At 56.8% G+C, this 16,590-nt stretch overlaps 1 protein-coding gene across 3 annotated transcripts in view; it reads right to left on the minus strand.

The window, feature by feature from the left end:
- Nucleotides 1-10,459: 10,459 nt before the first annotated feature.
- DNAJB6 (DnaJ heat shock protein family (Hsp40) member B6) overlaps nucleotides 10,460-16,590 on the minus strand; it is a 73,042-nt gene continuing 66,911 nt past the window's right edge. For 2 of the 3 annotated variants that reach the window (XM_064367321.1, XM_021666252.2), the window contains exon 9: nucleotides 15,697-16,010. In XM_064367321.1, coding sequence (XP_064223391.1) covers nucleotides 15,697-16,010 — 314 coding nt within the window. Of the gene's footprint in view, nucleotides 11,940-15,696; nucleotides 16,011-16,590 lie in introns of those variants that run through there. The other variant, XM_021666253.2, reaches the window with a different exon arrangement.

Below are 16,590 nucleotides of genomic sequence, written 5' to 3' on the forward strand. Positions count from 1 at the left end.
CTCCCTGGGGGCGTGGCTTTCTCTTGGGGGTTGACCCTATATGTGTCCAGTTAATTAATACTTTTGATATGGAGTAGAAAGTGCATTCAATGGCCAGGCGTGGTGGCTCATGCCTGTAATCCAAGCACTTTGGAGGCCAAGGAGGGCGGATCACCTGAGGTCGGGAGTTCAAGACCAGCCTGACCAACATGGTGAAACCCCGTCTTAAAAAAAAAAAAAAAGAAAGTGCATTCAATATAACCAAATGCCCAGTCAATAAAGGAAGGCTTTTTATTTAGATAGGGTCTCACTGTGTCTCACAGACTGGAGCACGGTGTCATCATGATCACAGCTGGGCCTCCGCGGTCCTCTCACCTCAGCCTCTGAGTAGCTGGGACTACAGGCGTGCACCACCACACCCAGCCAACTTTTTTATATTTTTTTGCAGAGACAGAGTCTCTCTCAGTTGCCCAGGCTGCTCTGGAATCCCCGGGCTCGAGTGATCCTCCTGTCTCAGCCTCCCGAAGCACTGGGATGGTGGACACGAGTCACCGCGCCCCACTCAGGAAGGTTCTTTGTGGAAGAGCGCAAGCTGGCAGAGGCAGGACGGGTCACAGGATGAGGAGCCTGGCATCCTGCAGCCACTCGAATGGCGCTCCAGACCCCAGAGGCCACCGGATCTCAGGGCGGTGGGAGTCACCAAGAGTGTTAGGGCCGGTGCAGAGGCGAGACCCACCTCACCCAGAGGAGGGCGGCCCCAGCACCCCTTCAGCAGGAGCGGCAGGTGCGCACGTGGCTCCGCCACACAGGGGGAGGTGCCCGCGTCTCTGGCTCCACGCATGGGTCGCCCTGGGCCCCGATGTTTGACTGCAGCTCCCCTGGTCTCTAGGCCTGGAAGGCAGAGGGTCCTCCCGACGCCCAGGAGGGAAAAGCAAAGGGGAGTGAAGGACTGCTTCGTGTCTATTTAAATATTATGTAATTACATTATAAATAAAAGTAAGTTTTCTTTATGTTTAATGTATTGAAATGGAAGGGGAAAGAAAGGAAATGAAAGCCCGTAGCGAGGAGGGGCGGGCGCAGAAGCCGGGCTCCCCTGAGCGCACCGTGCCTGCGGATTTGCTTTGGAACAATGCACGTGTTTACATCAAATATTTTTTAAATCCTGGAAGTTGAAAGCAAAAGGAAATAAATGAAGCTTAAGAGTCTACGGAGTTGTTGGCTCAGCCACACCAGGAGGGATTATCTCAAGATTTACATATCCTGGTGTCACAGCCTCAGAAATAGGATAAAGCCGGGCGCGGTGGCTCACGCCTGTAATCCCAGCACTTTGGGAGGCCGAGGCAGGTGGATCACCTGAGGTCAGGAGTTCGAGTCCAGCCTGGCCAATATGGTGAAACCTCGTCTCTACTAAAAACAAAAACATTAGCCGGGAGTGGTGTCGGTGCCTGTAATCCCAGCTACTCTGGAGGCTGAGGTGGGAGAATCACTTGAACCCAGGAGGTGGAGGTCGCAGTGAGCTGAGATCATACCACTGCACTCCAGCCTGGGCAACAGAGTGAGACTACGTCAAGAAAGAAAGAAAGAGAGAGAGAGAGAGACAGAGCGGGAGGGAGGGAGGGAGGGAAGGAAGAAGAGAGAAAGAAGGAAGATTGAAGAGCTCTGAATTTTTTTAATTCTTAATTAATCATATTATTTTGTATATATCAAATAAGCAACAATGTTTATGTATTAAGAACTGAAATTCTGGCTGGGCGTGGTGACTTATGCATGTCATTCCAGCACTCTGGGAGGCCAGGGCAGGTGGATCACTTGAGACCAGGAGTTTGAGACCTGCTAGCAAACATGACAAAATCCCATCTGTACTAAAAATACGAAAATTAGCCAGGCGTGGTGGGTGCCTGTAATCCCAGCTACTTGGAGGCTGAGGCAGGAGAATCGCTTGAACCCAGGAGTTGGAGGTTGCAGTGAGCCAAGATCACGCCATTGCACTGCAGCCTAGGTGACAAGAGTGAGACCATCTCAAAACAAAAAAAAAGAATTTAAATTCTCAGAGTAAAAGAAAAACATCAAATATAAAATCCAAATAGTGAAAACCCTGTAATCCTAAACTTGAACTGAAAATATTAATATAAATCCTTTATCTTATATATCCATCATGAACTTCCTCTTTAAAAAATACTCTCTCCCCACGTCCATGGAGGCGGCCTTGGGCTTCCCCATGATCACCCAGACGGGGCCATCGAGCTCCCAAGGGCAATGGCTTCAACCGTGGAAAACCACAAGTGCGATCCCAGCTGTGGGCTCACCAGGGACTAGACGGAGCCACCGGTCACCTCGGGTCCCCGGAGGAGCCAGGGAGCCAGCCAGCTGCTCTAGACGCTGAGACCGGGGAAAAACAAGAATGTGCTGGGCATTTTAAAACAGAAACTGTACTCCAGGGACCCAAGCAGTGGATGAGGGAACATCCATCTTTACAGAAGAATTCTAGCTAAGAAATTTGGAGGAAGGACGGGTCAGATATTGACAGATGAAGTCACACATAGCCCAGGACTTACTTCAAAACATGTTGGAGGCCGGGCGAAGTAACTCACACCTGCAATCCCAGCACCTCGGGAGGCTGAGGTGGGTGGATCACTTAACGTCCGGAGTTTGAGACCAGCCTGGCCAACATGGTGAAACCCCGTCTGTACTAACAATACAAAAATTACCCGGGTGTGGCCGTGGGCGCCTGTAGTCCCAAATACTCTGGAGGCTGAAGCAGGAGAATCGCTTGAACCCAGGAGGTGGAGGTGCAGTGAGCTGAGATCACACCGCTGCACTCCAGCCTGGGGGCCAGAGCAAGACTGCCTCAAAACAAACAAACAGAAAAAAGCGTGATGGGGAGGAGGTCCAGATACACGAGATCGGGCCGCTGCACACCTCTGGGGGAAGGGGTTACCTGTTCCAAACACACAATTTGAACACTTTTAAGATTTTTTCATAACAAAAGGTAAAAATGTACAGAGATCTCATAGACGTAACAACTAAATGGAATGTGTAGTCTTGACTGAAGCCTAGCTGGAAACTACAGGCCGGGGAGACTGATCGGGTAACGATAAAACTCCAGTCTCCTGCAAAGAACAAACAAGAAAAAAACTGCGAGCCCGGCTCGCGCCTGTCATCCCAGCACTTTGGGAGGCCAAGGCAGGCAGATTGCTTGAGCCCAGGAGCTTGAGACCGGCCTGGACAATATGGTGGAATCCTGCCTCTATAAAAAATTTAAAAATTAGCCAGGCATGGTGGTACATCCGTAGCCCCAGTGACTTGGGAGGCTGAGGTGGGAGGCTGGCTTGAGCCCAGGAGGTCAGGGTACAGTGTGCTACGATTGAGCCACTGCACTCCAGCCTGGGTGCCAAAGGGAGACTCTGCCTCAAAACAGAAAAGAATAAAACTAAATAGTTCCTGAAAATGGACTGGGCGGTAGCTGGCATGGGGGAATTACTAATTTTCTGCAGTGTGATAATGGTTCTGGGCATATATATATATATATATATATGTATTTTTTTTTTTTTTTTTTGAGATAGCATTTCCGTGTCACCCAGCCTGGAGTGGCTCTATCTCGGCTCGTTGCAACCTCCGCCTCCCGCGTTCAAGCGATTCTCCTGCCTCAGCCTCCCAAGTAGCTGAGATTACAGGCACCCGCCACCACACCTGGCTAATTTTTGTTTTAGTAGAGATGGTGTTTCGCCCCATTGGCAAGCTGGTCTTGAACTCCTGACCTCAGGTGATCCACCGGCCTCGGCCTCCCAAAGCACTGGGATTACAGGTGTGAACCACTGTGCCTGGCCAGTACTGTGATTAAATTGTCTTTTATATTTTTGGAGATGTATACTGAGGTTTTTAGGAATGAAGTATTTGATTTACTTTAAACTTCTGCAAATTACACACACACACATATTAACAGTTGTTGACTCTGGCTACTTTTCTGTATATTTGGACATTTCTGTACTACAAAGTTAAAAAAACAAAAGCCAGCTGGAACTCCAGAGTTCAGCCTGATAACCCCACGTGTGCCACCCCCAGAACTGGGGCGCCCGCCACCCTCCAGCATCCCTTGTCCGGGTGCAGCCACTGCCAGAGCGTGTCACTCTGCGTGGCACCCCGTGTGGCTGCAAACCGTGGCCCCTCCCTCCACCTGGGGGACACCGTCCACGCGCCCCAGCAGCCCCTCTGGGGGAAGGCCTCTGGCTGCTCCTGCTGGCGGGGGAGCCAGTCCGTCTTCCGGAACTGCTTCTTCCAGCATGGCCAATGCTGAAACCCCGAGTTCCCTGTGCCCACCGCATAGCCGGACCGCGTGCTGGCCGCTTTCTTGATGGGCTCCTGTCAAACTCAGTAGAGCGGCCCCTCTCCCTCCAGGGCTCATAAACGTTCCCACAGCCAGGGCAAGTCACCTCCTCAGAGCCATCTGGGCTCCTCCCTAGCAAGGGAGCAGCTCAGCCATCCAAGCTCCCCTGCAGAAGGGCAGCCGGGCCTGGGTCCCCAGTCCCCAGCAGGGCACGGAGGGCACTGCTGTGACGCTGGTGTGGGGTGGGGGCCCAGCTGGGACAGGACAGGCCCAGCCCCCAGGGCTGAGGGACCCGGCAAGCCCCGAGGTAAGCCCTGAGGCAGCTCTGCCTCCCCACACCACCCTTCACTGAAGGAGGTTCCCCAGGCTTTTGCCAAGTAACCAGGGTCTGGGCTGAGAGGAACCCCATGCCAGGAGGTGGGGGAGCAAGCAGACCAGCTCAAACACCACCCGCCCTTCATCTGCAGATGCTGGATATGAACGCTGTCGACCTCAACATCCTGGGACTGCCAAGCTCACACAGTCCCGCGCCAGCAGTCCCATACCTCCCTAAGCCATGGGCCATCCCGGGTCCCGGGCGCTTCTAGAAGCCCACAGGCCCTTGCAGTGGGGGAGAGTAAGGAAACAGCTAGTCAGAAGCCAAAGGACCCAGCATATCCCCCAGTTCCAGGCACAGCCAGCGTCCCGGGGCCTGGCCAGTGGGCTGCAGGGACCTCCGCCTTCTCTGGGTCCCTGCTTCTTGCACTGCACCGGGCCGGGCCCTGGCTTTGACCACACACTGGCTTCATCCATCCACACCCAGGCTGATTCCCAAGTTCACTTTCTCAGTCATGGTAACAGTCACCTCCCTGTGTCACACAGTGCTACCCCTGTAACCACATAATGGCTGGTCGGTCAGAAGAACAGTCATTTTTATGCCATAAAAACCCAATTCTCTGTGTCCACCAAGACTGGGTGCTGATCCCCGGAGACTGGTGAAGCCCGGACACATGGGTGAGGAGCTGGGCACTCAAGCCTCTGACTGGAGGTCCTGCAGGGTAGGGGTGGTCCCAGCTGCTCACCCCATGCCCCCTTCCCATCCTGGCACACAAGGTGAGGTGGCCTCACTATGGGGGCACATGTGTGGGGCATCCCAGCAGCAACACTGTGACAAGGGCCGACTGTCCTGGGAAAGCCCACATGTGCTGGTCCTGACCCCAGGGTCTCAGAACATCCCTGTATTTGGAGGTGGGATCTTTCAAGGATAACTGAGTTAAAGTGAGGTCTTAGGGTGGCCCCTGTCCAGTCTGTCTGGTGTCCTCACTGGTCTCCTCATGAGGAGAGGAGCTCAGGACACAGACACACAGAGGATGAGGCATTGCCTGGGGCCCCGCCATTGCGTGGATTTGTCCCAGAGCCCTCTGGCCCCACATTCCGTTGCTGCAGCGGCCTTCACAAGCCAGCACCCCCGGTGGGTTCCCCGCTGAGAACAGCAGCATTCTCAGGATGAGCAAGGGCTGGCCAGAAGGACAGGAAACTGGGGTGCACCAGCTGCTACGCAGGCTGGAGACCCTAACACCTGCGTGATCGCTTGTGAGTGACCGAGAGTGAGAGGGGCAGGGAGGAAGCAGCCCTGACTGCTGAGGCCTGGAAGGGGCCCCAGGGCCCACTCGATGTTGCAGGTCAAGCGAAGCCACCATCAGGGGCACAAGACACCCACTCCATCCACCCTGACCACCCCAGCAGCTCCAGAGGCAGGGACGGAGAAATCAGGTACCTGAGGTCATCGGCCACTTTGACCATACACACGCAGCAGTGCCTCCTGCAACCTGGTAGCAGAAGTCAGCTGAGGGTCCACGCGGACAGCAGGCACCACTTGCCTCCAGGGCTGGGTGCTAAGGGCGGGTGGCCTTGGGCAGGAGCTGTGTGCCTGGCAAGGGCAGCCGCTCAGCCTGCCCAAGTCAGGCACCTTTAGGGTAAGTTGCCTGGTACCCAAGGCCCTCCAAGGCCTGCAAGTGACACCCTGGCATTCACTCCTGCTCCCCAGAGCCACCAAATGGAGACAGAACAGAAGCACATAGCACACGCCTCTGCAGGAGAGAAAAAAATGGATGTTCGTGGCCGAATATGAGGGTGCTGCTCAAAATCGGCTCAGGCAGGGCCCCCCGGGAGTCCACAGAGGACAAACAGTGGTAACACCGAGGTCCCTCTGTAAGCTGAAGAAAGAAACACGAAAAGCGGCTCAACAGTCAAACACAGGTTTATTCCAGAGAATAAACCTGAGAGGGGCTTCTGATTGATTTCAGGAGTGTTTCTTCTTACAGACTAAGGGTATTTAAGGGTTTTAGGGCAGGGGAGCTTATCACAGGCTGGAATGTTTCATTGTGGGGTTGGAATGTCTCTGGTGGGAGGGGAGGTTATCTCAAGATTGGCATGTTTCTGGTTGGAGTCGGGGTTTAACTTAGGGTTGGAGTATTTCTAGTCATGCTGACGTTAGCCATTAGGTTGATGTTTTGGGGCTGGATTTTAGGCGATTTTTAATTAAAGAGAACTTCAAATGGTGGTGTTTGTCCAAGATTACAAGGCTCCTGCTCTGTCACCCTCCACCCAGCAGAGCGCGACCCAGCCTTGAAAAGGAAGGGAATCCCAACGTGGCCCCCACCCAGAGGAGCCCGAGTGAAACTGACCACACAGAAGGGAACGAGTCCTGCCTGATTCCACTCCCAGGAGGTCCCCGGAGTCTCAAGCTCATAGAGACAGGAAGTGGAAGGGGCCCTGGGGGCTGGGAGGGGGAGTGAGGTGTCGGAATCGGGAGGGAGCTTTGGCGGTGGTGATGGGGCTGCTCCGCAGTGTGGATGATAAACTTATGTGCTGTTTACCGGGATTTTTAAAAACATTTTAAGCAGCCAAGTTTTGGCATAGATGACACGGGGTCACCTCCAAAGCCTCGAAGCCCAGGGCTGCCCGGCCAGAAGCCTCTTCTCCCACACAAGCCATCCCTTCATTCATTCCTTGTCGCCCCTTCTCCAAAGTCTAAGTCCTTGGCAGCCTCCACGCAGAGCCCAGGCCTCCAGGCAGAGCTGAGTTCTGGATGTGAATGGCTCCATCATGCGGGGTGAGGCCGTGCTGGGCACAGCAGTCGACAGGCCCATGGCCGCTGCAGGGTGAGGCCCAGGCCCCACTCCATTGCCGCTGACACCCATGGGTGGTTCACACCGGCCCAGACGACACATGTTTTCAGCCAGGCTTCAGTGGGGGTGAGGGAGGTGGGGGATGGAGTGATGGGGCCCAGATTCCCAAACACTCCTTCTCAGGAAGCCCCAGGGGTGGGAGCAGGGGGTCTCTGAACCTCGGGGGCTGCGGGGAGGCTACACCTTGTGCTGAGGCCTCCAACCTCCACCGTCAGTGACCTTGCTTGAATCAGCCTGGAAGAGGCACTGGAAGAGGAGAGAGAGGAGCGAGGGGCTCCAGGGCCGCCTTCCCCAGGACAGCAACCACAGGCTGCCCATGGCGCCCACGTGGCAAGGGCCCACCCAGAAGCAGGCTCTGGGAAAAGCAGGCCGAGACCAAAGGGGCTTTGCTGGGGGTGGACAAGGGCGGAGGAGCTGTGCGGGGCTGAGCCACGGACTCCACAGGCCGAGGGGTGGGTTGGCACCCTAGTCCACACCTGCCGAGGCTGGCATCTGCCTACAAGACCAACTCCCAGAAGGTGCCAGACCCGTGCCAAAGGGCATCTCCTCTCAGCCTCTTCTTCGGTTCATAAAAACTACAAAAGAAAACATGAAATTCTCTAGAAATCCCAATGCTGTCCCCACTGGCACTAGGCAAGGAGCAGAGATGAGCCAGGATCACCTCCAGCTCCAGCTCCAGTCCCACCCAGATCCCTGCCTACCACTGAGACGGCGGGGCCCAGGCACCCAGCCCCAGCCTCCTCTCCAAAGAAGTGGCCACACAGAGCCTTCCGGGCCCCAGTCCCCCCACGCGTTGCCCAGGCACAGCTGCAGCTCAACCTCTCTCCCTACACTGGGTACGGGGTACTCTAGGCCACCGCCCTCCTGACACCCAGGTCCCCGCTGCCCAAGTGTTCAGCCTCGCCATGTCCTCGGGACACACCCCTCCCAGCCACTGTCACATCCACAGAGACATACAGGGGAGCAGAAATGTGCTGGTGTCATTTCACCTTCAGTGGGACTTGGACAGGAGAGGCTCAGCGATTCCCAGGTCTGGGATCCAAACAGTCCCGCCTGGCTGTCAGCCTAGCTCGCCGCTGGTCTGTCCATTTGCTCAACGCTGTTAGGTCTGGAAGAAAGTGCCGTGACAGAGGTGCGATCCCCTTGGAGGGCACAGGTGGCTGGCAGAGGTGGGTGGTCAGCCACTACCCACCCCCCACCTGGAAGAGCTCAGGGTGGCCCTGCACAGGCTGCTCTGGCACCACAGCCCCAGGCTGCCACCGCAGGCACCAAGGAGCTTCGGGCACTGGGCAGAGCGGCTGGTCCACCTGGGAAGGGGTGTGACCAAGGCATGCGCTCATGGTGGTACCTGCCAAGCAGTGCCAGGACTAAGGAGGACACGTGGGCAGTGCGTGGGGTCCATGTAAATGAATCCCAGGCTTCCTTCCAGACAGTTCTCAAAACAAAACTTAATTTTAGCAAAGGCAAAACAAGAGACAGGCGCAGTGGCTCACGCCTGTAATCCCGGCACTTTGGAAGGCTGAAGCAGGTGGATCAATCGAGGCCAGGTGTTAGAGGCCAGCCTGGCCAACATGATGAAACCCCGTCTCTACTAAAAATACAAAAACATTAGCCAGGTGTGGTGGTGGGCACCTGTAATCCCAGCTACGCGGGAGGCTGAGGCGGGACAGTCACTTGAACCTGGGAGGTGGAGGTTGCAGTGAACTGAGATCGCACCATTGCACTCCAGCCTGGGTGACAGAGCAAGATTCCATCTCAAAAACACAAACCACAAAAAAAAAAGGCAATGTGTTTAACACAGGTGCGGTCATTCGCGTCTGGTCCCACTTTTCCAGAGCTCTGAACAAAAGAGCAGAGAGCTCTCCCTGGGGACAGCGCCATGTCCTGGTTCTGCTTCTGTCCCCAGCTGTGCAACCCACACAGGGAAAGGCTGATGGGCCCCCGGTCAGGGTTAGCGTGTGCACCTTTCAGAACGTTCCCATGTGTTTACTTACGGAAAGTGGTTCTGCAGCCCTTCCTGACATACAGGGTGTCATACAGGGTGGCCCCACGGTTGGCAGTGGGGTGGCCAGGGGGCCCCACCGTGGTCCTGACTCTCCCACCCCGGCCCTGCCGCACCCTCCGCAGCCCACCTGCCTCCCACCCTGCAGCACCTCGCTGCCTTCCCCACCCCCGACAGGGCCCGCCAGTGCTCAGAACAGCACAAAGGTGTTGATGACAGGTGCCACACGCTCCCCTGTACCATCATCTCAGCAGCTGCCAAGCGCACCCAGGGGGTAGGCTCCCCTCCCCCACCCTCCCAGCAGATGTTGGCATAAGCAGCCGTGGGCTCTGTCTGCACAGTGGGACTCCGGAAGCACGCTCTAGGGGTGCGGGGCGCTGGGCACAGGGGCCGGGTAGACCCCAGCACCCCTCGTCACCTGAGAAGCAGATACCTGCCTGCTGACCAGGCAGCTGCTGGCTCCGTGGACACCAGCTCCCTCCTCCTCCTGGCATCGGGGTCTCTCCCTCTCATGGGGTAACGCAGTGACAAGAGGACCAGCCTGTAACACGAGCTGACCCGGCGGCCAGGCTGTGTGAAGAGGGGCTCTGGCCACTTTGCCGAGAGCTTGTCGTGTGCGTGGTAGCTTTTTATTTATTTATTTATTTATTTTGGAAGCCTTGCTCTGTCACCCAGGCTGGGGTGCAATGGCCCAATCTCAGTTCACTGCAACCTCTGCCTCTCAGGTTCAAGCAATTTTCCTGCCTCGACCTCCTAAATAGCTAGGATTGTAGGTGCCCACCACCACACCCGGCTAATTTTTTGTATTTTTAGTAAAGATGGGGTTCCACCACGTTGGCCAGGACAGTCTTGAACTCCTGACCTCCGGTGATCTGCCCACCTTGGCCTCCCAAAGTGCTGGGATTGTCACGCCTTCCCCTTACAGTGATGCATTTCAGAAACAAGACTTTTGCCTGCAAAATGCCACTTTATCCTTCACAATGCTGATGTTGAAGAATGCTTTTATTTTTAATTCATCTTAACAGTGCAACTTACTAGTGCTTACAGAGGACGGCAGGCGAGCTGTATTCAGTATGCTCATGTTTTATTTACGTAGGTGGCGCTTAAGATACAGGATGCGTTGAGAGTTACATTGTCCGCAGAAAGCATCAAATACCACTGCACTCCCCACCGAAACCAAATAAACAAAGCCAACTCTTGGGCAACAGTTGTGTTAAATAAAATCACAGGTCACGCTTGTTTCTGGCTCCCAAGCCTGGGTCACTGCTACACGGATATCGCCAAAGAATTCCCGGCTTCAACATCGCTAGATTAAAACCGCGGCGTCTTTACATCACACCCAAGCCTCTCACAGCGCCTCACGTCCCAGAGGACAAAGGAAAAGCAACGGGAACAGCAGGTCCTCGTGGGAAAGGGAAGGACAGTGAGGGGGCGTGCAGGGAAGGAGGCGAGGCAACCCCGAATTCCGCTCCATGCTCAGTAACAGTAAGAAGAGCAACAAGCAGTACCCAGTGCAAGGGAGAGGGCCGCCGGCAGCGGGCAGCATCTAGCCAGAGTGCGGTGACTTTGCGAGGCCTCAGTGCTCGCGAACTGAACACTGGCTCAACCTCCTGGTGCCGTCTCTGGGTGTTTCGGGCATGGGTAACGACCCGCCGTTTTCCCCAGCACAGCCCTGACCCAGGAACGCTAGGGAGGGTGCTGCTGAGCAAAAACCTTTTGCTAAAAAGAATTATGGATCCCAGGAAAAAAATATGGAATCTAGCAAAACCTACACGATTTTTGAAGTTGAATTTGGGTTACTGCACATGAAAATTAAAAGATGAAATAGAGGAATGATTGTACATGTGGTGTGATTCATGATTCTGTTCGTGTGGCCATATTGCCCTGAGGAAAAGGCGCCCTGGCCGCCAGGATTCAATGCGTCACTTAGGGCGTTCTCTAAGTCACACTCTACTGAATTACCCTCTAATTCCAAACACAACACCGCCACAGGAAAGCGCGTCGTTTAGTGAAAGCCACTCAGCTGTCTGCCCCGCTGTCCTCCTAACGCTACAAATACCCCAGCAGCATGCGAGGCGGTTGCGTGGCCGAAAAGAATGAAGAGGATCCGGAAGCTCCAGAGGAAAACGCTAGCAGATCGAGTGCTGGGAGAAGCAGAGGGAGAGCCGCGGCCGCGCCCCCGTCCCCAGTGTCCGTGCCCGCCACCCGTGCCCTCAGCCCCACCTCCTGACCCCTGCTCTGACTGATCCGTGATTGCATAATCCTGCCGAGCGAGTGTGGCCGCCAGACAGTCCTGACCCCACGCCGCCACCTAGCGCGTGCGCACGGCCGCACGCGGAGCACGTGGAGCGCAGCTCTGGGGCAGCGCCCGCGAGTCCGGTCTAGTGATTGCCTTTGGGCGACTTCTTCTTCTTCGACTCCTCTCTCTGCTTCTGCTTCTTCCTCTTGCCACCTTCTTTGAATCCTAAGGAAACACGGCTTGTAAAACACGGTGCGGAACAGCGCTGCTTCCCCAGTAAGAGCCAAATGTGTTTTCTAAGTATCTCCCCATGTTAAGAACAAAAAGCAGCAAAGTGGGTCATCTGCCTCAGCCGCGCCTAAACCTCAAAGCCTGAGCTGACTTTCCAAGGTGCATGTCGAGAACTGCTCCCATTATTCAGAGAACTTCACCACCCTGCAGAGAAGTGGACGACTCCCCTACCGAGCTCAGTGGCAGAGCTGGAAGCCCACCCTGGGAACGTCTACACCTCAGGGCCAGAACCCCGCCCTGGGCCCTCCTTCAGAACACACAGGGCCCTGCGCAGGGTAAGGTGCTCACGGCATCTCCTACGCTCCCCCAGCGCTGGCCACAGTGAGGCCTTTCTGCAGGCAAAGCCTTGCTGTGGACCGGCCTCATGCTTGTGGGCTCTGTGGCATCCTGCCTGAAAGTCCCTTTTCTTACTTGAGGAAAGTAACCTTGCGTCTCCCTGATGCCGACGTCAATGGCGGCCACTGACCCAGATGAAGCGCAGGGAGAAAGACGCCCACCCTCTGAACAGTCGATGCAATGTGCCACAAATACAGGCCTGGCTGCAGTCCTGCAGAAATAGTCTCAGACTCAGCGTGTGTCCACGTGGGTGCAGGAGACAGGCCTGATGTTGAGTCGGGCAACAACTGTCAACATGACCAACGTGACTGAGCACAGGGCTCATGACCGGCAGCAGGCAGGTGGAACTGGGTCCCACATGCATAGGCCCCCGACCTGCCAGGAAGACCCCCTGAAGACCTGCACAACCTCACATGGTGGCGGCGTGCCCCACACGGAGGAGTCTGCTCACAACCCTCTTGGGGACCCAAGGCCCCACCCACACTCAGGACTCACCCCAGAGAATCACAGTCATAGGTGGGCCAGGTACCAGGTTCCAACCAGACACATCCCACCCAGGGGATGGCCGCCACACTGACCAACACGTCACAGGGCGCAGGTCCACTGAATGTGGCTCGCCCACGTCCTGCCCCACAGTGGGGCAGACACACGCGGACTTTCAAATGTTCTGTGGCTCTCACCACAGAGCACTGCCCGGACCCAACAGCTCTCCACGGAACGGGACGTGCATGCAGACGGGGACGAGTCTGCAGGTCCAGTCCACACCTGCGGCCACGCAACATGCCACACTCGCCCACGGCCTGTGCGTGGCAGAGGCTGCCACCTCAGGGTGCTTTCCATGCAAGCGGGTGCATCCTGGCCGCCCTACAGGAGCAGCATGAGATCCACATGCTGTGAAACACCAGGCCTTCCATGCTGCGTGTTTAGGAAGCAGGCCTCAGTTACGGAGAGAAAGGAACAGAGGGGGCTGCGTGCCACTGGCCGCTGTGCAGAGGCCGCCAAGGACCTGCTTCCAAAGTCAGGAGGCGGCTCTTTGGAAAAGGCAGAGGAAAGGAAGCAGGAGAAGCCAGGAGATGCCCGACCTGAGGAGCGCGGGGAGCCGCGGGGCGAGTAAGTTTGGCATTTTGAGGAGTGTATCTCAAGTGAGAGCTCATTTCCAGCCTAAAAAAAATCATGCCCTAGACCCGCCCAGGCCTGGGGGCAGCACAGCTGGCTGTGAGTCCTGAGTGGAAGCTCACTCACTCCCGGGAGCTCGGACAGGACCTGCTCCACGCAGGGACCAGTCAGATGGCTGGAGGCAGAAGCAGGAGCCGTCAGCACTGCCGGGGCGGCCGGGCCTTTTTCAAGAACCTTGCCCAGGACTTGCAAATCCCGCAAAAAGACGAGAGGGGGGTCTTCCAGGCACCCAGAGGCCTGGCCAAGAGTCACAAGTTTTCTGTGACAAGGGGCTCCAGGGAAAACAAGCCCTTCAACGCTCAGCCCTGTCTTCCCCGAGCCTGCAGGGCGGACCCTTGCTCAGTCTCCTTGTCACTCACCGGCACCCGGACGCCACGGGGTGGGTGAGAGGGTCACAAACAGCCTCTGCAGAGACCCAAACCATCTGCTGTGCGATTCACTCCGGCTCCGTCCCCAACTCTGCGGGGGTTTCTCAAATCTTCCTTTGAGTCAGCTTTGTTATCTCTCAGTAAGAACTTAAGTAAAAGTCTCTGGCATGTGTTCATCATAGATTTGTATGAAAATCACGTCTGTGGATCTTTGAGGGTTACTCTGGTATCCTCGAGATCTCATGAAACGATGGGAAAAAGAAAGCAAAAGAGGAAAAGCGAGGGACGGAAGCGCCACAAAGAGGACCCGGGCGAAAACCAAAGCCTTCACTTGCCACTTTGGGGTAAGGATTCGTGTGGGATTCAGCAGTCAACCAGGTACCCCTCAGAAATGGTGTCCTGCCGGAGGATGCAAACTGGCAAAGCCATGAGGCATGGGGACGGCGGCTCCTGCCCGTGCCATCAGTCCTGCCCACGGCCACAGGCCCGGGAGGAGGAGATCAGCCCAGTTCTGAAATGAGTGTGTGGCCTGGGGCCTCTGCCGGGTGCTCACTGTGCTTTCCCCATGACTGCTCCAGGGGACCGCACCCGCACACCACATTACCGGGGACCGGGAAGTCACAAGGACCCTCGCAGGCCAGGCTTCCGGTGGTGCAGGGATGCTACAGCTATGACCCTGCTCTACCCTGCACCTTGCAAAGACCCATCGACAAACACTGCCCCACTCCCTCCCGCCTTCAGACCCTCAGCACCAGGAGAGCACAACAGACCCCGGGGGCTTTCCACCAGCCCGCTCAGCACACAGGGAGTTCTTTCTAGGTGCATGCAGCCTGCAACTGCCTCTGTTTGCCACTCAGTGACATAGCACAGACTAGCGTGGCAAAGGCTGGCACAGCAGGCGGGCAGGCAGCGGGCCGGAGGGGCTGTGCCCAGCCACGGGAAGCGCCTTCCAAGGCTCTCGAGGCAGAGTGCACCCTCCGTCCTCCTCAGAGCCGGCAACTGCTTCACCCGAGAAGGGCTGAAAGGGGCTAATTTTTCAAGAGAAACTTCTACGAAGGGCAGAGGAGGGAAACCAGCCCCCTTCTTTTCATGTCCTGCTTAGACAGTGCTGTTTGGCCCACGTCCACAGACGTGACCTCACGACATTGCCTAGCTCCCCCACACACGGAGATCAGCCACCATGTCCTCCTGCAGACAGGAGTGGCTGGGTCACCTCACGGCTGCAGTGATAAGAACCAGAAGCAGCACAAATCCCTCCAACCGAGGTGAGAGTCACACTACGCTGGCCCTGGGCTTCTGGATGCGGCCAGGCTGAGCCTGCATGCACAGCACATCCTCAGGCACCCCAAAACTTCTCTGGGACACTCACTTACAGACTATCAGCTCCCTAAGAGGTGGGAGGGGGGCAGGGTGGCCAGGAGCCCCACAGCATGTAGGTGGGCAGACTCCGCTTCACAAGGAGGCCTGACTCGAGGGGGTCTTTGGTTCTGCACCCTGAGCTGAAGAAGGCACGAGAAGGTGAAGCTGATGGAGGGCAGGAGCAGACACAGCCCCTGCCAGCGCGAGACCACTTGGCCTAAGCCACGGGCCTCAAGCTCTGTGCTCAAAGCTACAAAAAGGCACATCTATGGTAAAAGCAGCACCTGGCCCTGCGCAGCAGCTCACATCCTCTGCAGAGCCACACGCTGTGTGCAGGGCACGGGGACCCCATTTAATGGTGGGGGCCCGGAGCCATGGGGCGTGGGGCCTGCGGGCGGGAGGGGAGCAGAGCGAAGCCGCCTCCTCCCGCCCCGCACAGCCGCCCCACCCGCTCAGGTCAGAACGCAGCAGCACAGGCGCCGTTTCTGTCCTCGCTGTCCTCTGGCACCCGGGGAAGTCTCACTCTGGGCCCGCTCCACGGCCTCCTCCCTTTGCACACCTGCTGCGGACGCAAGGGAGTCCCAGGGCCCGGACACCCGAGGTCGGTCCTGCTCGCCCTCCTCCTCATAGAGACCGTGGGGCGCGTGTCTGAACAGCGAGGCAGGCCGGGTTGGCTTCGGCGGACGGAGGCTGGCGGGCTGGGCTGGCAGGGCGTTCTGGCCTCTCCGCACGCACTCAGCAGCGAGGGCGTCCTCATCGGCCACACCTGCAAGCACAGCGGGAGAGCCACGAGTGAGCGAGGGAGGCAGGGAGGGCGGGGGGAGGCTGGCCGCACCGTCTCCATGAATCCAGCCGTGTCATCTCTGTGGAGGAGAAAGGTTATTTCATTTCTTCACGGGCTCCACTGGGGCCAGAACTGAATCCTTAAGAGGGGGAAGAGAAAGAGTCATCTGAACATCACACTTCTCTCTCCTGAAGGAGGTGGCTCCCCACCCCACCCACTTTAGCACAATCAACACGCCCCTTCCAAGAGTGTGTCCCACCGAAATCGCGGTCCCGGACTAAGAAATTCATTGTCAAAATCAGCCAGCTGGGCCACCCTGAGGAAGAAAGGCGCTGGGTCCAACTGGCGATTTCCTCCTCAGAGTCCACACGCAGAAGACATCCCCTTTCCTCCTCGTGCTGGAATAATCCGTGGTGGCGGCAGCGGCGCCCACAGGAGCCACGCCCCCGCCCAACGCAGGGCCACCCGGCCACTCCCGTGCAGGCGCAGCCCCAGCTCCAGCCCCGCACCACACACACACCCAAGACAGGCCGGCTCCTCAGTGCTCTGAAAGTTGTGCTTG

This window comes from Aotus nancymaae, unplaced genomic scaffold (assembly GCF_030222135.1).
Source record: "Aotus nancymaae isolate 86718 unplaced genomic scaffold, 86718_ANA_hifiasm-v0.15.2.pri h1tg000002l, whole genome shotgun sequence".
NCBI lineage: Eukaryota > Metazoa > Chordata > Mammalia > Primates > Aotidae > Aotus > Aotus nancymaae.